The 23312-nt window shown below is 41.2% G+C and overlaps 1 protein-coding gene across 1 annotated transcript in view; it reads right to left on the reverse strand.

Annotated features, from left to right (window-relative positions):
• PAK5 (p21 (RAC1) activated kinase 5) overlaps nucleotides 1–23312 on the reverse strand; it is a 301284-nt gene continuing 277972 nt past the window's right edge. The window contains exons 7-10 of the mRNA XM_058563203.1: nucleotides 19383–19509; nucleotides 7198–7323; nucleotides 5441–5575; nucleotides 1–2113 (exon numbers count right to left, since the gene is read on the reverse strand). Of these exons, the coding sequence (XP_058419186.1) occupies nucleotides 1958–2113; nucleotides 5441–5575; nucleotides 7198–7323; nucleotides 19383–19509 (544 nt within the window). The 3' untranslated portion in view covers nucleotides 1–1957. The remainder of the gene's footprint in view (nucleotides 2114–5440; nucleotides 5576–7197; nucleotides 7324–19382; nucleotides 19510–23312) is intronic.

Here is a 23312-nt window from a genome sequence, read left to right on the forward strand (position 1 = left end):
AATAAGAAAATTACAGAAAAATTTCCATTACACCGTTGAAAATGCTTGGAATCCAAAATTCACTATTTTCTGCAATGGTTTTTAGTATTTATTCTGGTTAAAAAAAGATTTTCTTTTTCTTTTCTTTCTACTTCTACATAGTCCTGGTTGAATTAATAGAATCTGTTCCATGAACCTTTAGACTGCCATTTTGTGGATTTAGATAGTTTTTATTCTTACATATTTATATTGACATTTTAATATTTTACATAAAACATTGATTTGTTGTGTTTTATGAAACAAAATTATAGATCCTATTTATGGTGAGGCGTTTACCGTTTGGGGGAAAACTGAAAATCTAATCAGTAGAAGGTCATTTTATGCCTTTTTTTTCCTTTTTAACTATAATAAATAATTAGCAACCTATTAATTAGAAAAATTCTTAATTATGCTTAGAGCAACCAGAGCATTTGTACAAATTTAAATTCATATTTGATACAGTATGTGAAGTCATTAAGAAAAGCCTCTGGTTTTCCAGTTTGGTAACAAATGGCTTTTGTCTGATGCATAATTAATAGAAACTAATGATGACTATGTAGCTCTTTCAGAGTTTTAAAGGCAAATCTATATTGGCCTACAGTTAACATGCAAATTCATCCAACAAGCAACACAAAATGTATTACAGTAGTCATTCATTTTTATCAACATTCAAGAAGATCTAGTCAGCAGCACAACTCTCCTATGTCGGAAACACATTATAACATGGTCACAACTGAGTCAGATCACATCTGGTAAGATACCCCCTTCCTAATCCATCCTCTAGAGTCAGTTCAGACTTCCAGCACGATACATGAACAATTGCGATTAATACTGGGTACAAAGGTAAATACAGACAAGAGTTTGGTGTCCTAGCATACAGAGTTTTAAAAATAGTGACAAACAAAACCAAACATCTTGCCCCGTTCTCTCTCCTTTCCCTTTGTGAGATGAAATTCTCATGGCCATACTGAAACACTCAATTTGGGGAACTGAGTCCAATGATCCTAGCACTGAAATTGTTCCTTGGGAGGGAAATTCGGCCACAAGGGGACATCACATCCGTTTGACAGAGGGCATTAGGAAAACACCCTGTTGTGCAAAAATTGGTTTGCAACTAATAGCCTTGAAGGAAAATGTGATTTTTCAAAATATTTAGCTTTATCCCAAGGAGTAGTTTGGTGGTATACTGTGGCTCAAATTTTATTTTATTATTTTTGGTTGGATAAATGAAATGTGCACCACCATCACCATCACTCTTAATTCTTCTTCCATCACATAAGACACTTGTTAAGATAAGAAAGATATTCTACTAAAGCTGACGGTGATTGAGAGTCATTCAGTATTCAAAGTTCCTAAAGAATCGTTGGTTCTCTGAAAGGGATAAAAAAGTAGGAAAGGCTTTGTTCAAACTCTTGCTAGTAAACAAGTCTTACCTCAACTGATACAATGGCTACGTGACATCAAAGTACTATAAATTATCAAAACTATCGTACAGAAAAATTACAAATTCATTGCAAAATACATTACACTGCTACCATTAAGAAAAAAGTGCTTTTTGTTTTCCTTTCTTTTTTTTTTTTTTGCCAGAAAAGTATTCTTTCAATGTAGAAAATCCTATGCATTACCCTGCATGTGGCTAGGATATATCATAACGGAGTTTGTACTGAGTCCTTCTGATTTGCTGGATGAAGGGCTGAAAAATATAATAATGACTTATTAAAGCCGTGTTCCAAATGACCACGCCAGCTTTCAGTGGAGAGATGCCTGTTTAAGACCCAAGAAGATGCCCTGGTCTATTGAACCCTGCTGGTCATCATACTGTCCCACTAATCAGCTGGTCTAGAATGCACAGGCCTTTGCATGTTCTGTGGTTTCCTCGTGTTCTCCTGAATTAGTCTCATGTCCTCATCTAGCTTTGTTACCTATATGAATCCCTTGCTCAGTGATGCCTGTATTGTCTCATGAGGGGAACGATGCAAGATGGCGGACCTGCCAGTTTCAAGAAGGGATGTCCGAGGAGTTCCTGGGCTGTGGCTCTTTGAGAAGGCTCCCTCACCAACATCAGGTCTAGGAACCCCCGGAGCACTGAAGAAACCTGTGAAAACACAAGATACCTTCCTGAGGACTAATACAGAAACCCAACCCAGTTCCCCTAAAATGGTTTCCCAGCTAATTCCCAGGAAAGTCATTCTATCAACAACATCAAATTCTAGAGAGTCAGCTCGAGGAGAAAGATGTTAGGGAAGCACAGGCAGGTATTGTCTATATTAACATATGATGTTTTCCTTACCTTCTTCAAGTTTGAAATAACAGGAGTAAAGGACAGTGCCATGAAGAATGACAATTTATTTACTAAATAAATAATAATGGTAATAATAGTGCTAATAGCAGCTATTATGAAGCACTTACTATGTATAGGCACTGGTCACACACGTTTGATGAAGTGTGGTTTTAACACAGAATAGCTTTATTTTTTATAACAACTGCAACCATCTAGGCTTTGTGGCATCCCCTTTCTTGAAGAGAAACAAGCTTCTGCGAGGATTTCTGTGACAGATAGCATTTTTCCTTTAATTTCTTATAATTTACTTTCTGAGGTATATCTTACACTCAAGTATATAAATATCAAGTGTATGTTTTACAATAGTTTTTTACATATATTTACATCTCTATCTCTTCACCCCTATGAAAATATAGAACATTTCTACCACTCCAGGAGGCTCTCAGGCCCCCTTCCTGTCAATATCTGTGCCCCCTTCCCCACACACACACAAAGGGATAAAACTTTGGCCACACACGCCAGGGATGAATCTCATAGACACAATGTTGAGTCACATCCTGTCAACTCTTCTCTGTCTGGCTTCTTTCACTCAATGTTGCGTCTGTGAGATTCATCCCTGATGTGTATGGCGAAAGTTTTATCCATTTTATTGCTTTGTAGTATTCACTGTTGAATTATACCACATATTTATCCATTTGGGAAACAACATTGGGCGGTTTTCGCTTTTTGGCCATTAGGATTAAAGCTGCTCTGGTACATGACTTTGAAGAACATCACACTCATTTCTATTGGGTGTGGGACTATTTTGATACCATACTATTTTACCACTTTTCATTATTTAAACTTAGCCCAATGCAGTAAAAGTTTCAATCTCCTGTTCAATTCAAGCAGACTCCTTTTTTTTTTTTTTTTGAGGAAGATTAGCCCTGAGCTAACATCTGTTCCCAATCCCCCTCTTTTAGCTGAGGAAGATCGGCCTTGGGCTAACATCTGTGCCCATCTTCCTGTACTTTATATGGGACGCCATCACAGCATGGCTTGACAAGCTGTGCGTCAGTCGGCACTGGGATCCGAACCTGTGAACCCCGGGCCGCTGAAGCGGAGCGCACGCACTTAACCGCTACACCACCGGGCTGGCCCTCTCCTTTTTTTTTTTTTTTGCAGGTCCACACAACCTATATGAGTGATTCTATTGGGGGTGTTCTCTGAGATTTAGGGGTGAGGGAAGAGGAGACACTACCACTATAAACTGTTCTCCCCTAAAAGGCAGCCTCACTCCCTCTCTTATCATGAGGCAGACGAGAGGGAGGTATGTGTGGGGTCAGTGTTTATAGAACTCATCTGTGGAAATGGCCCCTCTCAGCAAGCCCTGCCCCGTGGGTGGCCCCCACAGTGGTGGGTCTTTGACTTAGCATCATTTTTTTCCGAGCTTGGCCCTACCTGGCAATCCTTGGAAAATAGGAAAGACCCCACTTGGTCCCTTCACCACATCCTTCATTACCCTGCATGATCTAGCCCCTGCCTACCTCTTTGACATGGCTTACCCTCCCCCGCTTGCTCACTCTGCTCCCACACATAAGCCTTCTTTCTTGGCTTAGGGTCTTTGCACTTCTCCTTCCTCTGCCTGGGACACTTTTCTCCCAGATCTTTGCACGGCTTGCTCCTTCTTTCCATTCAGGTTCCAGTTCGGATGATCCCACCCCAGAAAGGGCTTCTCTTCATGCTATACTAGCTCCCAATCCCCTCTCCGGCACGCTCATCACATCACAGAGTTTTATTAGCTTCATAGCACATGCCAGTCTCTCAAATTATTTTGTTTGTAGTTTATTATCTGTCTCTCCAACTAGAACGCACGCTCTATGCGAGTCAGGAAATCTGGGGTATTGCATTGCAATATCCCCAGCAATTAGAACAGTCCTTGACATGTCATAGGTTCTCAATGGGGGAGTGTTCACTGGAGCACCTGATTTACTCTTCTAGCCACCCTATGAGAGAGAAGTAGACTGTACCCCATTGTACAGATGAACTTCGGAGAGGGGAATCACTCGCCCAATAAGTGAACAGGAAGAGCAGAGGTGTGAATCCAAGTGATTCTAATCCCAAAGTCCACGTCCGTAAACCAGGATCTACTCCTGGATGTGATATGACGGTCTTTAGAACTACAGAGAGAACAACGATGTGATGAACATAGGGGTGCACAGATATTTTTGAATTATTGACTTCATATTCTTTGGATCAATACCCAGTAGTGGAATAGCTGGGTCATACGGTATTTCTATTTTTAATTTTTTGAGAAATCTCTATACTGTCTTTCATAGTGGCTGCACCAGTTTGCATTCCTACCAGCAGTGTGTGAGCGTTCATTTTTCTCCACATCCTCTCCAACACTTGTTATTTCTTGTCTTGTTAATTATATTCACACTAGCCAAGATGTGGGAACAACCCAAGTGCCCATCCACAGAAGAATGGATAAAAAAGATGTGGTATATATACACAATGGAATACTACACAGCCATAAAAAAGACAAAATCATGTCATTTGTGACAACATGGATGGACCTTGAGGGCATTACACTAAGTAAAATAAGTCAGACAGGGAAAGACAAATACTGTATGATTTCACTCATATGTGGAAGATAAACAAACACATGGATAAGGAGAACAGATTAGTGGTTACCAGAGGGGAAGGGGGTAGGGGAGGGTGAAAGGGGTAAAGGGGCACATATATATGATGATAGATAAAAACTAGACTATTGGTGGTAAACACAATGCAGTCTATACAGAAACTGAAATATAATAATGTACACCTGGAATTTACACAATGTTATAAGCCAATATGATCTAGATACAATAATTTTTACAAAAAGGCAGCTAGAAGGGTACTGAATCTCTCCTGGGGGAATTCTCAGCCCTCCAGGTCTATTTCAAATAGTCCGATTGATGTTACCAGTGTTAACATAGCACCTCTTCTCACTGGTGTTCAATCTCACTGTGGAATCATTAGTTTTTATCTCTCAAATATTATTCAGGAATTAATGAAAAATAAAAATGATTCAGATCTGGAAAAAGAAAAAAAAAACTACAGAGAGACTGAAAGTTTCAAGCAGGATTTTGAACTTCTGCAACAGACACTGCGCCTCACCTTGTGTAGATCCTTCACTCTTGGAGGTAAACTGTCCCGGATCCTCCGCATCGCCTGGAGGGGAGGCTCGTTGAAGTAGGGGGGCTCGCCATCGATCATTTCTATCACCATGATCCCCAGGGACCAGATGTCCACCTGTTGGCACAGCCCACTGGTTATCTCAGGCAAGGAAGACGTTCTGAAATGTGGGATGTGTCCAGGGAACCCAAGAGGTTCATATTCATTCATAAATTAATGTAGTATTTGTAACCTCTCAAAATTTACAATACAGATTTATGGGCTGAATTGATGAGTTAGCGAGTGTTCGCTAACAGCCTTCATTTGCTTTTCAAAGACAACTTCAACGAAGGTTCCGACAATTAGATATATGTGAATACCTTAACATTCTGAAGTTTAGAGCTTTTTTTTTACCTTGTTAACTTCAATGGTTAACTGCCTATTAGGGCTGATGATAAAAATATCCAAAAACATCCAAAGCTTAATGTTATGAACATCGAGAAAAAAGTTGCATTTAAACCATAATAAAGTAAGAAAAGTTTTTGACAGCTTCATAACAAACTGCAAAGAGCTATACTGCACAACACAGAATATATTCTGATTCTTTCATTAATTTAATTTTTAAAAATAATTATATCCCCCCTGCTTTGGGGTTCTTTACTTTATGTTTTATCATTTTGAAGCAGCATGCACAAAACCTTGCTTTATAAAAACCATTTTCAGCGAATAGAGAAAAGAAAAGAAAGAGATGACACACAATTCTCTCTGAGCAAAGAATGGGCAGTCAGGACAATGAGAAGGCATACCTGTGGTATAAATTCCCAGTTACAGTCACTTCCCCAGGACAGCCTCATTACACCTCTTATTAGTTAGCTGCATTCCTGTTATATGCCTTGCAGTGACCTTCACTGAGAATTTATGCTCTTGGAACCACAATGAGGAGAACAAGTTGAGTACTTATGCAAGGACAAGCAAACAAGGGAAAGAGAGCAGAGTCCACCTTAACTTATGCCAATATGCTTAGCTCATTGGTCCATGCCACCTCTTCTATGCCTCTCCTCTTAAAATTGCCTTCTGCACCATAATGTGTGGAAACACTGTGTGCCCAACCAAAACGAACTCCTTGCCTCCCCATGTGTGTGTAGCCTTGCGTGCCTCAGTTTCTCCTCATGCTATTCCCTCCCAGAAGGCCTTTCCGCCACTCCCTCTGGCCCCTCATTTTCACATATCCAAACGTTATGCCTTAATAGATTATGAGCGATTGTTCCCTTTCCAGAGGAAACAGAAATTGTGCCATATTTTTAAATAGGTTATAATATTCACATATGATTTTTCCTATGGGAAAACACTACTGCTCATCCAAATATTACCTCTATTTTGTGGAGCTTTCTCTGACCCTCTGTCCTTCGAATCATCACGCCTGCTCATCTGTGCATCTCTGGTCCTTTTTAAATTGTGTTGCCTTGCTTTGTGTGAGCCTGCTACTGAGGGTGGGATCAGGGTTTAAGTGACTCTCCCTAAGTGTCCACTGTAGGACCTCAATAAATGCCCCTGGATCAATGTGGCGGCTATCTCCTTAGTGATGGCCAGTCTCCTTTCTGCCACAACCTACTCTGTGACAAGTCTAGTGAAAGGGAGTCAAATGCAAAGTCAAAACTCATCACCTGGATCTCCGGTGAGCATCAACTATCTCAGCACCACTGCATCCCTGAACCCGCCCAGGCCCTGCCACTCCCAAACAATGACTGACACCCCCTTACCTCTGTCCCATAAGGCAGCCTAGAAATCACCTCGGGTGCCATCCAGTATGGAGTGCCAACCAATGATTTCCTCTTCGGCACCTCTTTGGAAACTTGAGCACAGAAACCAAAGTCAGATAGCTTTATCTGAAAGGAAAGGAATGAAAGAAATTAACAATTTTAAAATACTGGCTGCTAGATGTAGAAATACAGAGAGAGTTTTAAATTCAAAACAAAATAGTCTCATTAACAAGCCTTAGAAATATCAGTGGAGAGGTGGCCAGACCCTTTTTCTAGAAAGGCACGATTCACTTTAGTGGAAACACCACTCATGGGTCCACCAGGATTGACTTGCAAACGTTTACACTTCTGCTGCTTATATCTTTTATAAAATTATGAAACCAAAAACATTTATAAATTAAATACACCCAATACAACAAATTCATTAAAATTCAAACCCACAACCTTAATTTAATTTAATTTAACAAGTGATGCTTTAGTGTAAGTAAATTGCTATCCTCAGTGTAAGTTTTGTACGAACTGCTGCAATTTAGGTTCTTTTGTGTTGAACACGTTTAGATTTCTAAGCACCATGAGATTTGAATCATGAGATGATTCAAATAACCAACCTCATTTCTACATTTGAATTATTGCAAGACCTCCTTTATATAGGATGCTGAGATCACTTCAAGTATTGGCTCCTCTTTTCTTTTTATTTCACTTCTTTGCTCACGACAACTGAAGTCGCCAATGTGAACATCAATGCAAGTGGAATTATGGGCATAGAAACTGGGCGTTAGCATTTGGTTACCAGGGGTTTAAGGTGGTCATCCTAATGACCCAATGCACGTATGTACACGTCATTTATCTTAGATGTCATCAAAAAGAAAAAAATCTTGAAAAATCTTACACAGAGCTTTTAAGAATACTCTTAAGAACGTACTGCACCATTAGGCACCCTGCTAGTTTATATATTCCAGATGACCAGGATTCACTTTATTTCTGGGAGGTATGATTCCTGTTCATGACGACCTGGCGTGAACTTCAGATGGCCTCCTTGAAGAGGACTGCCACTTAGGTTTGTTGGTGATGATCGAATACATTAAAAGAAAACAATGGTTCAGACATTGGTGGGCAATGGCTCAGAATGGCCATTTGAAGTTAAAATTTCCAGAGATCAAAGGTACAATCTCTCAGGCACAAATTCTCCCTTGATTCTCTTCATACTTCTCTGAACTTTTTTTAACGTTTTTCTGTGGCTCCACCTCTGCTGCCTACACTTTAAATATTGGAGCTTCTTAGGGTTCGGGTTCCAACTCTCAGCTATTTTCTTTTTACATACTCCTGCTATTCTTTTTTCTCCCATGCTTAATGCAGACCTCTTTCCTCCATTCTAAACCTATACTTCCATCTAGTATATGTTTCCACATGGAGTTCATCTTTGTGAAGGGTGTCAGGTTTGTGTCTAGATTCATTTTTTTGCACGTGGATATCCAGTTGTCCCAGCACTATTTGTTGAAAAGACCATCTTTGCTCCATTGTATTGCCTTTACTCCCTTGTCAAAGATCAGTTGACTATATTTATGTGGGTCTATTTCTGGGCTCTCTATTCTGTTCCATTGGTTTATTGGTCCATTCTTTTGCCAATATCACACTGTCTCAACTACTATAGTTTTCTCCTAAAGTCAGGCAGTGTCAGTCAGTGTCAGTCCTGCGACTTCGTTCTTCTTCTTCAATATGTGTTGGCTATTGTGTTGGTTTTTTGCCTCTCCATATAAACTTTAGAATCATTTGTCAATATCCACAAAATAACTTGCTGGGATTGCATTGAATCTATAGATCAAATTGGGAAGAAATGACATCTTGACAACATTGAGTCTTCCTATCCAGGTACATGGATTATCTCTTCATTTATTTCTTTGATTCCATTCATCAGAGTTTTGTAGTTTTCCTCATATAGATCTAGTAGATATTTTGTTAGGTTTATATCTAAGTATTTAACTTTTGGAGTGCTAATGTAAATGGCATTGTGTTTTTAATTTCAAAGTCCATTTGTTCACTGCTGGGATATAGAAAAGTGACTGACTTGTGTATATTAACCATATATCCTGCAATCTTGTTATAATCATTAGTTCTAGGAGTTTTTCTTATTGATTCTTTTAGATTTTCTGCATAGACAATCATGTCATCTGTGAACACAGACAGTTTTATTTCTTCCTTCCCAATGTGTATACCTTTTATTCTTTTTCTTATCTTATTGCATTAGCCAGTACTTCCAGTATGATGTTGAAAAGGAGTGGTGAGAGGGGACATCTTTGCCTTTTTCCTAATCTTAGTGGGGAAGGATATTCAATTTTTAAGTATACCTCAAGGTCCTGATCACTTCTCACTTCCTTCAGAATTTTTCTCAGGAGCCCATATTGATCTCTCCACTCTCCAAATTTGAAAGAATTTAGCACTCACTCAATCTTGAACTGTTTTCTGATGCTGATTTTGTCCCTCCAGCTAGAAATGACATTCCCCAGGGACAACAGCTCTGCCTTGTAATTGTGAAGCCTCACTGTATTCTTTAAGAGCTAGGAAAACAGTAGATACTCAAAAACACATGCTAGTAGATTTATTTTATTTTATATTGATATGTACATAGATAGCAGATCACGTGACAGAAGCTACATTGGTGCTCTTTCTGAAACCATCATTGACCTGCCAAAGACAGCTGTTTCTAGAATCAAAGTTGGAACACAGATGAAACGGGGATAGTGTTTTGTAAATTATCAATGTATTTTTTCTTTTTCCATTTCCTTGTTCAGGATTTTCTCTCTAATCAGGCCAAGGCCAGTAGTGGTGTGGTTTGGGGTGGGAGGAGATTAGATTGCTCCAGATAGAATGCTAGAGAAAGCTGGTTTAGTGGAGAGATAATTTTCTCAACTGCTTTGGCATATCCAGAATGAAACCCAGATAACTCAGATTACAGAATTTCCATGTGGTATGAAGAAGAGAGCCCTGTGGCCATGGTAGCTGGTCCACAATTGTTGTTATCCTATTGTAAAAGGAGTCTACTATTCAGAGAAGTGAAAATTCTACTGTCTATACCTTTCAGCCTGGGATTATTTGCAGAAAAGGACAAAGAGTAGTGATTTGATTAGGTCTGGCCCTAAGTCTTTACTATACATCACTTCCCACCACCCCAAGCAGATGTTGGTGGGCTTCAGAAATATTTGAATAGCATACATCCCCACATATACAATGGAGAAGAGAAGCCAGATACATCTGTGTTCAGAGATAATATTAAAAATATTTAATAACCGGATTCATCTAGACCAATCAGAATCTAGACATAAAGTTAAGTGGTGTCCTGAAGTGATCCTAGGGGTATTACTGTCTCTGACGAGGTGGTGGGGGTGGGGGGGGAGGCTCCTGTAAAGGGCTAGGGTAATGGGCGATACTCCAATGACTTGAAACAGTGGCTATTAAACAACAAGCATGAAAATAGTGCAATATTTTAACAATGGGTATAGATATACTAGTGCGTACTGGCTGAACATCAGCCTTGGCTATGCCCAACATGGCCTCCATGGAGAGGTGGCACAATAGAGGGGGTGGAAGTGAACTTGAGGCAATGCTACTAGCTTCCATGGCCTTTGTATGGTGTGCAGGGGTCCATAAGCTCCTCTAAATCTAAGTGGGGGAATGGGGAATACCTGGCACAAGCCTATGGTTGACACAAGGAGGCAGTCTCAAGGATGGCTTTCAACACTTGAGGTAAGAGGCTGGAGTTGTTGAAAACTGCAGAGGCACCCTCCTGAAAAGCCCAGCAGCTGATGGGACCTTTTAATCCCCAGTGGTCACCAGTCCAGGCAGTGGAAGAGGCCAGATATGCTGAGGCAGGGACCAGAGATGAACAAGAAGATGGATCTTATCTCTTTCACCCTGAAGTCCTATAAGCCACATTTGTCCCTTACTCTCCCAAACTCCATCTTGAGAAAGATGGTAATGGGAGGTGGGAAGAGGCAGTAGGTGGTGGCCAAATCTGAAAGACTGAGGTTTTAAAGGTATCAGTTAAACCGTACAATAAGGTGATTGAACTTTGATAGACAACATTTAAATTACTTAAGCAGACTAAATGTAATAGATTGAATTAAAATAGAGTTTTTTTTTTAATTTAATCTAGTCAGTGGAGCTTTGTGAAGAAGTCTAGGTTAGTTTTAAGAAACAGAAAAACTACAATTGTGTGTGTGTGAGTGTGTGTGGTTATTTCCAAAGCTCAAGTGTAAGTGAAATTGCAACCCTACTATACGGGTCGTAGAGGAGGAACAATTTTGACAATAAATTGAATTTGCCTGTAAATTTAAGAAACTTGAATGATTAAGGAGGTGAATGTATCAGCATTTTGGTATTGGCAGTCTTCAATTTCAGTATCTCTAGTGCAGCTTCCTCTTTCTAGACATTAAAAAAAAAAAAAAAAAAAAAAAGACCCCAAACCTGACAGACTAATAATTATCTCCCTGACAAAATATAAGATGAGAAATTGAAACTCGATACTTGGGAGCTAGGCCTGTTCTTCTACTGTAGGGGTGAAGTGCCTCTGCATGATTGTTTTTACTCCTCCAAGTACAGAAAAGAGACGGTTTTCTAAAAGAACAGAATTGCACACAACATTCATCCAAATAAATCTGCAAGTAGATAATGAGAACTCAAGTAATGAGTATACTAACGCATTGTAGGCAGATCTTAAAAGCAAATCACACAGACTCTAAGCTGAACCTTATTTTAGACAGAATTATATAACGTGGCTGCTTAGGAAACCACCTTTGTCTCACTAACGCAGTTAGGCTAAGAGAACCACAGCTAGCACACTGCCCGCCCCCTAAAAACAGGAGATGTAGCTTGTTCCACAGGGGCCAGACAAGGAACTAGAGCTTAGAGCTCAGACAAAGCTGCTATTGAAACCTGAGATCCTATCCATTTCAATGTGTCCTGGCTAGGAATCAGGGGACCGACAAAAACATGGGGGAAGGGGGACAAAAGAGAGTCTACCCATAAGATAGCTACAGGTTTAAAATAGAATGTAAAATCTTCATTCTGTAAACTGCACACACTCTAAAAAATTCTTGCATCTGCTCCTGGTTTTTGCTAAGACAAAAAGATGGATGCTTTTGTGCTGGTTTCTGAGTGCTTCCTATAACGCAATAGTACTCAAAGTGTGTAGCAACAGCATCCCCTGGGAACTCATTAGAGATGCAAGTTCTTGGGTACCACCCAGCCTGACTGAATCAGAATCTCTGGGAGTGGGGCTGATAAATAAATGAAAAGCAATAGGATATTGGAGTATATGAGAAAGCCATCTGGTTTAAAACTAGTTCAGCCTGACCTTGTTTTTCCAAAAGGGCCTCACATGGCCTGTTGAGCATGCATTGTATATCTGCTTTAAATATGGTACTATGTCCCCAAAACAAGAATGATGTCCTTAAAGATAGGTATGTAACTTCCCCCCATATTGGCATTTCCTTTAGGATAAGCATCTCTCCTTAAACTAAGGATTAATTACTGAGCTGCTTGTGACCTTGTGACCACTCACCTTGTGACCACTAACCTGCTGTGTTCACCGATTTGCCATGCCAGCAAAGCAATCTTGTGACAATTGTAAAAGAGACATTCCTATCATATGTGATGCATGCTCTTTGTTCCAAGATGGTATATAACCACTCTGTACACCCCACTTCTTTGGTGCCCTTCCTTCCTTGGGCAAGGAAGGCCCCAGGCTAGTCCTCAGATCTGGCTCATAATAAACTCACACCAATTTTGATTTATAGATTGATTATGGATTATTTGCATTGACCAGGCCTAGGTATTTGTTTTTTGCCAAGGTCTCCAGCAGTTTTGATGCTCGCTAAAGTTTGAGAACTTCTGTTTTAAGAAGAGCAATGACCTAGGGACAAAGGGACTGAGAGAGGTCAAAGAAAGAACCAGAAGTAATGATGGTGCCTCTAGCTTAATGCCCACTTCTTCAGCTGCCAAATCCAAGAGGAGAGGGAGGGCAACACAGCAGCTCAGGTGGAATGGCACAGAGACCTCAGCCAGCCCCTCTGCCATCTGACAGAGTGCAGAGAGTGTAGGACCTTGCCCAAGACTGTTCAACAATATCAGAGGGAGACTCAAGCCTGGGTCTCCTGACTTTTCCTGCTGTACTTCCTGCACAGTTAGGAAAAGTAACCTCTGTGGAGTAGCAGGGAAGAGAGGGGTAGAGTCTGGGTGTGTCCCAGAGACTACTGGGCAGGAATGATTTCACAACCTATTTAACACACCCAGGTCTCTGTTTATTGAAGAAGAGGTTTTGGGAGATAATCTTCAGGTCTTCTTCTAATGGTAAAACTCTAGTTATTTGAAAGACAACAAACACAAATGCCTAAGGGAACAGGCAAATAATATCAATGAATTAAATGGGCCAATGGAGGCAATGGAAAAGTAGGGGCACAGGCCCATCAGAAAGAGATAATGACTTCCTGGTTGTCAGGGGTGCAGTAAAGAGGATGTGGAACCCTCAAAGGCCATGGTTGCCAGGCTACGGCCCCTCACTTCAAATCCCGTGGGAGGCAGGGCACAAACACATCACATTGTCTCTAAGTACTATATTAGTTTGGGCCTCCCCAGAATCACACCCTGAGACATGGATTCAGTGTAGGTGGGTCATTGGGGAGAAACAGGCAACACTAATAGTGAAGTGGGGAAGCATAACAGAGAAGAGAAGGCAGTCAGTCATGAGTTAGTTACCAGGCAAGTTACCACTGTGGAAACCAGAGCTTAATCCTGCTGAGGAAGTCTGGAGACCACGGAGGACCTGTGCCTCAGAGCTCTTCCAACCAAGGGCGAGAGAGCTGGGGTATTTACACACCAACTCCCATCACTTGTTTCAAGGCTGCTCCTGGGATAGTGGATGTTAATCCCCTGGAATTTCTAGCTTTCCTTGTACTGGAAGAGCAGACTACAGTGGCCAGAGAAAGTCCCCAAAGAGTTGCAGGTGGTGGCATTTGGAGGTGGAGTTAGTGAGCGCTGAAATAGGAAGTCCCGTGAAGATATGGGTGGGGCACCAACAGCATCTGCTATGGTGCTGTTCACCCTCATCACACCACCTCCACTACTGCCATGTGTGAATTCAGGCACAGTGTTGTCAGATACTTTGATTCTTCCAAGGAAGACAGGAATTTGAAATTTTATGTGATTTCTCCCAATTCTTAAATTGTGGCAATCAATTTACATTAAAAAAAAGACCATAAAGATCACTTGTGTGACCTTTTTCAATAGATGCATTGGATTTAAGAGGTCATGGGTTTGAATTCCATTCTAGCCAATGAATTTGATAAAAGTTAATCATTCACTATCTAGTGGCCCCTAAGTATCATCTCTCAAACGCAAGCCTCAGGCCAAGGAAAGACCATGGATGAATTTACCTAACCCTTAATTGCAAGTTCTAGGGGGTGGGAGGGGGGATTACCCTCTCTCTGAGCATCTACCTTATACCTGGTCCACTTCTGATGGTTTTACACAAATTACTTCACGTAATTCTTGGACCACTCTATGACATGCTATTTATTTTCCCTTTCAAACCCCAAACATCACATTCCCTCTGCCTAACACAAACTAGCGACTCAGTAGATATTACTTCTGTCATGGAAAATAAGTGAAAAATTTACTCTCAGTTGATAACAAATAATTTCCCTTCTAATCTTTGAAGAAGCTGGAAAGGATTTATGCTTTTACACCTGAGCAATTCACTGTCTTCATTTTTCATTTTGAAATAATTATAGGTTCACAGGAGGTCGCAAAGAAATATGCACCCAGTCCTCCCTAACGTTAGCACCTTACAGAACGATAAGATATTCTGTATCTTATACAACACCAAGAAATTGACATTGGTACAGTCCATAGAGCTTATTCAGATTTCATCAGTTGTGTATGAACTCATTTGTGTGTGGTGTGTGTGTGTGGGTACACTCTTATCACATTATAGCCTTACATAACCACCACCACAATCAAGATACTGTACCACCATCGTAAGACTCCCTCATGCTATCCCTTTATAGCCACATATTCCCTAACCCGTGGCTACCACAAATTTGCCGTACACCTTTATAATTATGTTACTTTACAAACGTTATATAAATGGAATTATGAAGTGTGAATCCTATTGAGATTGGCTTTTTTTCACTCAGCATAATTTCCTTGAGGGTCATCCAAGTTCTTGCATGTATTACTTGCTTGTTGCTTTTTTTTTTCTGAGTGGTATTCCATGGTATGGATACATCACAGTTTGTTTAACCATTCACCCTTTGAAGGACATTTGGGTAGTTTCTAGTTTGGGGCTATTATGAATAAAACTGCTATAAACATTTGTGTGCAAGTTTATGTGCAGAAATAAGTTTCCATTTCTCTGGATCTATGCCCAAGAGTGCAACTGCTGGTCACATGGTAAGTCCATTTTTAGTTTTGAAAGGAACTGCCTAAGTATTTTTCAGAGTGGCTGTACCATTTTACATTTCCACCAGCCATGTATGAATAAGTGATGTTATCACTATTTTTCATTTTAGCCATTCTGATAGGTGTGTAGTGATAACTCGTAGTCTTAATTTCCATTGCTCTAAGGGCTAATGATATTGAACGTCTCCCAAAAGGAGAAGAACCTAGTACACCTTGGGTGATAGACAATATTTTCCAAAAATGCCAACAATGTTGCCCAGCCCATGAGCTCTTCTTAACATATGACTCAATTCTCCTCCCACTGAAGAGGGTTTTATATTCCCTCTCCCTGAATCTGGAAGGGCTGTGACTATGGTGAATGCGACTTTGAGGCTGGGTCATAAAAATGTCATGTACTTCAACCTTGTTTTCTTGGGACACCCACTCTTGAAATCCAGCCTCTATGCTGTGAGGAAGGCCACGTGGAGAGGCCACATCATAGGTGTTCCGGCTAACAGTGCCAAGCCACCAGCCAGCACTCACCACCTGACATGTGAGGAAGACATCTAGATATATCATCTAACCACAAGTCAGAGCAGCACTGGCTATCTGAGCCCAACCAACTCTCAGAGCCATGTAAGAATGCTAAAATAACCTTTGATTTAAGACCCTAAGTGTTGGGGTGATTTGTTATAATGACAATAAACAAATGAAAATGTCTTCTCCACTATAAAACACCATGCTCTAACAGATTAGTATAAACTGTATTCTCAGCCTTTTCTTGGAGTAGCTACACTCCATCTCTGCTCTCTTTCTTAAAAAAAAAAGTTTCCTTTCTCTATAGAAAATGAAGAAGCCTACTGGAGTCAATTTGGTACGTGGTTCTGAAATGTGAAGGAGCACACTCTGGCCAACATGGCCCAGGGCCACAGGATCCACTCAACATGCTGTTTGCTCCCTCTTCCTGGAACACTCTCATCCCTGATAGCCACAGGCTCCACTCCCTCACATGTCTCTGCTGTGACGTCACCACTTCAGAGGGGCCTCCTCTGACCAGCTTCTATAACAGATCCCACTCCCTCATCACTCTCCACCCTCCTTACTTGGATTAATTAATTACAGAAAACTTAGCACTTATCACCGCCTGTCTGGTGGTGATTTTATTTGTGTGTTTATCTATTTGTTTATTATCACACTCCCATGTCCCAAATAAGCTTAATGAAAGTAGTGATTTTGCTTTGTTCATCCTTAGGACCTAGAACCGTCCCTGGCACATAGTAGACATTCAGCTAATATTTACTGAATGAGAGAGTGAACAAACCAAGGAGACTAAAAGCACTTCCAATGTGCCAGTTCCTGTGAGCTCTTTGCTGGGTGCATGGAATGCAGAAAATGTTTGAAATGTAGGTTCTGCCCTTGAGAATGACACTGAATGACTTAATGACCTTTTGTACATTGTAGGGAGGGGAGATCTTTAAGAAAGCAGATTAAACAATGAATTATCATCTTAGTCTCGTGTTGGATTTTGACATCTGACACATACTCACAGCAGGAAAGCCTATGTCATCAATCTCCAACAACAAGAGTGAAAGCCTGGCTTGAAACTGTCCCGCTTTTTTCCCTGAAAGCACCAGTTCCCAGAGCCAATTTGTGGACCAGTTTGATGCTTTGCAAATTGTGTTCTGAGGTCGTGAGGCCTCGTGTAGGTGCTTTCCTGAGTCAGGTCAAGGGAGGATTCCAGCCCTTTAGCTATAGCTCCCCAGTTCTATGGGAGATTGTGCAAAATGGCTACATACCCTTCCCCCCACCCCTGTACCCACATCCCTTGGCAATGTGACTTTGCATCTTCTCCCGTCAGGAGGTGGAGTCTATTTCCCCACCCCTTGCATCCAGGCTTGACCATGTGACTTACTTCTGCCAAAGGTACATTAGCAAACAAGATAGAAGCAGAGGGTTCAAAAATGCTTGTGCACGGGGGCTTGTCTCTCTTGCTGCTCTTGGGGACCTAGTCACAGGTACCACATGAAGAATCCTGGGCTCATCTGCCGGGAGATGAGTGACACATGGCCCAGTTACTGCCACTACCCCCGCTGAGAGCCAGCCAAGCGCCAGGCAAATGAGTGAGGCTGTCAACTGCAGGCTGACCACAAAGGCAAGAGTGAACTCAGCTGATGCCACATGGAGTGCAGATGAGCTGTCCCAGCTGAGGTTGGCCCAAATGCCAACTCAGAATTGTGAGCAAATAAATGGTTGTCATTTTAAGCCACAAAGTGTAGAGTGGTTTGTTATGTAGCAAAAGCTGACTGATACATACTCCCCTACTCTTTTTAAAGAAAATTTCAGCCAGAGTAATGCAAAAAGCAGGACTCAAAACTGCCCGTGAAACATAATCCCAAGTTTGCAAATTATGTATACGTATACATGGAAATATGGGAAAACTGGGAAATGGGATTAAGGGTAATTGATCTTTATTTTATCCTTTATACTCTTCTGAACTGACTGAATTTTCCACAATAAAATTGACAATCTTTTTAAAACAAAAGAAGAAAAGACAAAGTGTTTGCACAGTTTCTTCTGGCTGTCCTCTGATCATTCCTGGGCATATTCTGATGTGACATGAATGTTTTCCATGTGGCTGAGGTTGCTGGGCTGTAAAAGACAAGAGCATCACAGAGGCACCTGGCTCCGTTCATCCCAGGTATTTCCTCTGGTGGGAGTTTCAGGGAGGTCAAAAGGACCTAAATAGTGAAAAATCTATGCTTTGAAACTCTTCCATCTAACTAAGCCTTCCTTGGAATGTCAACTCATTGTTTCCTTGGCTCTTGTATTCTATGTTCTTTTGTACCCTGGTGTAGCTGATGAGTTTCAACAGAATCCCATGAGCAGGTTGCAGTGATGGGAAATGCAACAATCTGGGCCTGGAGATATGCTAGAGTGATGGATAGCTTCCATTTGTCCTTCCAGATCTATTCTCCCTTTTCCGAGCCCTGGAAGGCCAATGGGTGTTGAGGTCATTGATGGCTTCTTATTGGGTTCAGCCAATGGGAAGCAGCAATAGGAGACTGGAAGGAAGGCGCAGAATGAAGTGGGCATACTTATTCCCCCAGCTCCCATCCTGCAGGTTCACTGTGGTCTGGCTTCCCCTGAAGATCAGTACTCCTGCCAGGCAGCCCTCTTCACAAAACAATCTCGATTTCCAGATTCCAGTAACTAGTTCCGTGCCACACCTCTTCAGGCATGGGGGAGTAAGAGTGGTGCTCTATTCTAGAGTACTGCTCTAATCCTCACGCACAGTTCCTTATGACTTTTCTACATCTGCCCACACCTTTATGAAACTCTGGTCAAATTACCCTCTGGAGTTTGTCATTTGTTTCCTGCAGGAACACTGAGAGATACTGCAGACACGCACAGTAACATGAATAGGGTGGACACAGCCCTAGAAAAATCATGTTCTCTCCTCCAACAAAACTAAGAATGTGGAAGAAAAAGAAAAGAAATTTCCATAGTTTCTACTACTTCCTACTTGTTGTTAAGGTGGAAAATTATCCATCAATTTCAGGTCACAGATAATTCTGACTAACTGGATGACACAGAGGCTGGTAAATTCCTTTTTGTAAGCCTTCTGGGAAGGGCAGTGAGTAACTTGTGACTAAGGAAAACTAGAATTATGAGAAAATGTTCTTAGAAGAATAATGCCCACGATGGAGGAAGTGACAAGGTAAACCATGGCGGGGCCAACACGAAAATCTTACCCGGCCATCACTCGTCAGGAGGATGGAGTCACTCTTTACGTCCCTGTGGATCACTCCTTGATTGTGAAGGTAGGAGAGAGCTCTCAGAACCGACAGACAGACGGTAGCTATCTGTTCTTCATTCATCCTAGAAAGGAAATAACATTTAAGGAGCAAGGACAGGTTTAAGAATATCTTTGAAATGATCAAGAAAGACAGCTCCCTTGGGTTCTAGTGAACGAGTCCATACTCTCCAGCCTATGTCTGGAAAGTCTACAGGCAAGGAAAAGGCAGTCTTGGGATCTGATTCCCAGAATCTAAGGATTGGGACTGAGGATGACACGGGCCAAATACAAGCCAAAGAAAAGAGACCCCATTGGGTGGCTTTTAAGTCATCAATGCAAATGCACTTTCTTGGACTCTTATAGGTAATTCCTTAGGTATTGCCAAACCTTCGGGGTCCTAATGAGAGAACACGCTGAACAGAGCCAAGGTTCCAGGCGAGGCTGCTAGGTGACCTTGAGCAAATCCTCTGACTTCCTCGGGCCTCTTTTTCCTCATCTTGGAAATGGAGACTACCACAGCTCTCTTCAAGGTTGGACTCAGGGATCTTTAAGACCCCTTCTGGGACTTGCCCTGCCTCTCACTAGCCCTCCCTCTCCCTTCTTCGGGAGCTGGAGGTTTCTGTTGCTCCAAGTCCCTCTGTCAGAAGGAAATTGTACCCAGGAAGTTACTAAAAACTAGGCGTGAACTGATGATATTTTAATAAATGGACCATGGGAATGAGGAAGGCAAGTACAGCACTGGATATGTGCTCCCATATTTCATGGCTGCACGTCTCCGAAGAAGATACTTCTGGTTTCGGAGAAGGAGATTGAGGTCAGGTTACCTGCCCAAGTTTAGACAGCTAAGAAAGTGACTAGATCATGATTCAAACCCTACCTCTTTTTGAGTTCAGAGACTACGCTTTTCTACTTTCCCCTCTGCATCACAATGCCATTGCAACCCAAAAGAATGCCTTTTCTAATGAGTAAAATAGTCCAGCCACTGAGGAATCTACGTAAGAATTATTTGGACAGCAGGGGCTGCTCAGTGCCCTCAAAATGACCCATTTAGGCATCTGCCTAACTCATCTAGGTATAATACTGCCTCCCTCTCACAGAGATATTGTGAGGCTCAAATTAGATAGCAAATGTGAGAGCGCTCCTAAAACAAAATATCATGCAAATAGTGGAGACTGTCAGGAGAGACAGAGGGTGTAACTGACCAGAGCCCAAATTTAAGGACTGACTTGGGAAACTCCAATAATCCCAGGTGAATCTCAACTCAGCAGGACAAGGAAATGAATGGCCCTGAATTTGTGTTTGAGTCTTGTTGGTGCCAGCAAACTCTGACTGAGTAAAACTAGGATTCAAGATAAAATCCAAGGAGATAGCCAATTAGGAGAATGTTGAAGGTATAAAGTTGCTGACTATGAAGAAACATGCCCTTCTCTTTGAAGAGGATTCCTACCGCAATGAAATGGCCTCATACAAAGGCAGGTGAGAAGAAATGTTCTTGTCTGAAACAGAGTGGAAATCTACAACCTCTGTGTTCTTGGTTTTGTGGTGAGTGTGCTGGTCATTGTGCTGGACTGTTTTCAGGTGACAATTTTCATATCTGCCCAAACACATCCCTTAGAGGTTTAGAGCATCAGAGCAGTGACTAGCTCAGATATGCCTTAAAATTAATTATGGACCAAGAATCACCATCTTTAATAAAATTCATTTTTCTTGGATTCCACGATATTTGAGTTATTTGAAGCAGGTGTAAAGAATCTTTACAGGTCAGCTATAACAAAAATTAATTGAATCTGAGCTCCAATCACTAACTGTGAGATCACCTTTAACTGGAATATGTGACAAATGCTACTGATTCTGAATTCAACGGCTTTGAAATTTACAGGTCCAACTGTGGAAAGGTTGGTGCTTTTCTACTTCAGCAAGGAGGAAGCCTGGATTGGCATAAAGACGCTTCAGTTCTGGAGTCAACTCCAAATTTAAATCCTGGCTGTCAATTATTAAATGTGTGATCTTGAGAAGGATACTGTCATCCCTGAGTGGTAGCTTCATTATCTGACAGACAGGCATATCACCACCTACCTTATAGAGATGTGTGGAGGTTACATAAGTTAATGTATGAAGAACCTAACAGTGCTTGGCACTTTCCTTTCCCTTCTAGAACCCTGTTTCCTGGAAATCAGTAGGATGTAACTTAACAAGGTGCTAGGTAGGACTAAAACTTCAGTATGCATAAGCAACATCCAAGCATCTGGCTAGACTGTGGATTCTCATTCAGTCCGTCTGGGTAGAGCCTGAGATTCTGCATTTCTTATAAGCTCCCAGGTGATGTTGATGCTGCTGGTCCCCAGACTAGACTTCAAGTAGCAAACTCCCCAAATGACATTTAAGGACTTCAAATTCTAAATATTCATGGTGTCCCTTGACACACAATTGCTTCTTGCCCTCTGGAGCTACTATGCTTCCAAGAGGAAATCAGTGGACAAAATTGGATGGGGAGAATTAGAAAACACAATGGGTTCCAGAGAGGCTAGCTCTTAAGGGGGTCCCACTGATACAGACTAGGAATTGAAAGGTACTTTGACAAAGGGAGAGCTCTAGAGAGATGTGGAGCTATCTGAAGCTCCCTAAGGCAAGATAAAAGCCCCTCCCTTGGACATATTTTTAATAATTGTTTTATATGTCAGTCACATTTGTCTTATTCTTAGGTCTCTTCAGTATATTTGTTTCTACAAACTAAGATGATCTAATGTATTTTTTGGGTGGGCATGTCTGATGGCTATACCAGTAGGAGTCTGCCAGCTGAAATGTTGGTGATGTGTTCAGTGTCTTCCCTCATGTCATTTTGTTTTAGATGGTCTACTACAGACTCAGAGCTGTAGAGGGTCATGATTGAAACGCTGCCTCATTTTAGTGGAGAAACAGCAGCATCTTCTGTCCCTCATAGGGTTTCCAAACCCTTTCTTGCTACCTTGCTTTCCCTGTTGTTCATCTGGATTCACTTATGATTTGGGTGCCACTTTAGTGACATCAGCTAATATCCAATGCCTCTCCTTCATGACAATCCTCTCCTAACTATTTGGCATTTTATTCACCAACAAGACCAAACTTAAAGTTTCCCAAATGTAGCATGCTTTTTTATGTGTCTGTTCCTTAGAACCTTGCTTCTCCAAATGTGGTCCATGAACCAACAGCACTGGCATTGCCTGGGAGCTTGTCAGAGTATTATGCCCCTCTCTATTGAATCAGGATCTGCATCTTAACAGGAAGTTTGTATGCATATTAAAATTTGAGAAGCACTGTCTTAGCATATACTCTTTCTCCTGCCTTCAATGGCCTTTTCCTCCCACTTGCCTTCTTAGTAAAGAAGATTCCTATGCCTCTCTCAAAACCCATCTCCTCTATCACCTTATATTGGAAATCTTTCTTGACTCTCCCTGATAGAGACATTCAGGTATTCTTCTATCCTATTTATATACATGTTTCTAATTCTGCACAAGTATTATAATATATTTATTTCTAATTTGTGACTTCCCTGAAGGGATATATCTGAGCCTTATTCATTTGTATCTTTTGTATCCCCAGCACTTAGGAAAGAATCTGGCACATAAAAGATGATCAATAAACACTTGATGAAAAGACCACAACTGATACATCAGGGAAGAAAGTACCCAAGGCAACAAGATAATAATTAACCATTGTTGTTTGCAAGACTATTTAAAACAGAATTGAATTTCTCTTTCCTATGTAGGTTTGTTATTATGACATAAAACTTTGATCCTCCACTTGCCCCTTCCTCCCCAAGGTACCCTTGTGGTATCAACACATAGCAATGGCATGACAACTCAGGAGAATGAAATTCAGTTTTTGAAATCTATGCAGGGACAATAAA

Source organism: Diceros bicornis, chromosome 19 (assembly GCF_020826845.1).
Source record: "Diceros bicornis minor isolate mBicDic1 chromosome 19, mDicBic1.mat.cur, whole genome shotgun sequence".
NCBI classification, from domain to species: domain Eukaryota; kingdom Metazoa; phylum Chordata; class Mammalia; order Perissodactyla; family Rhinocerotidae; genus Diceros; species Diceros bicornis.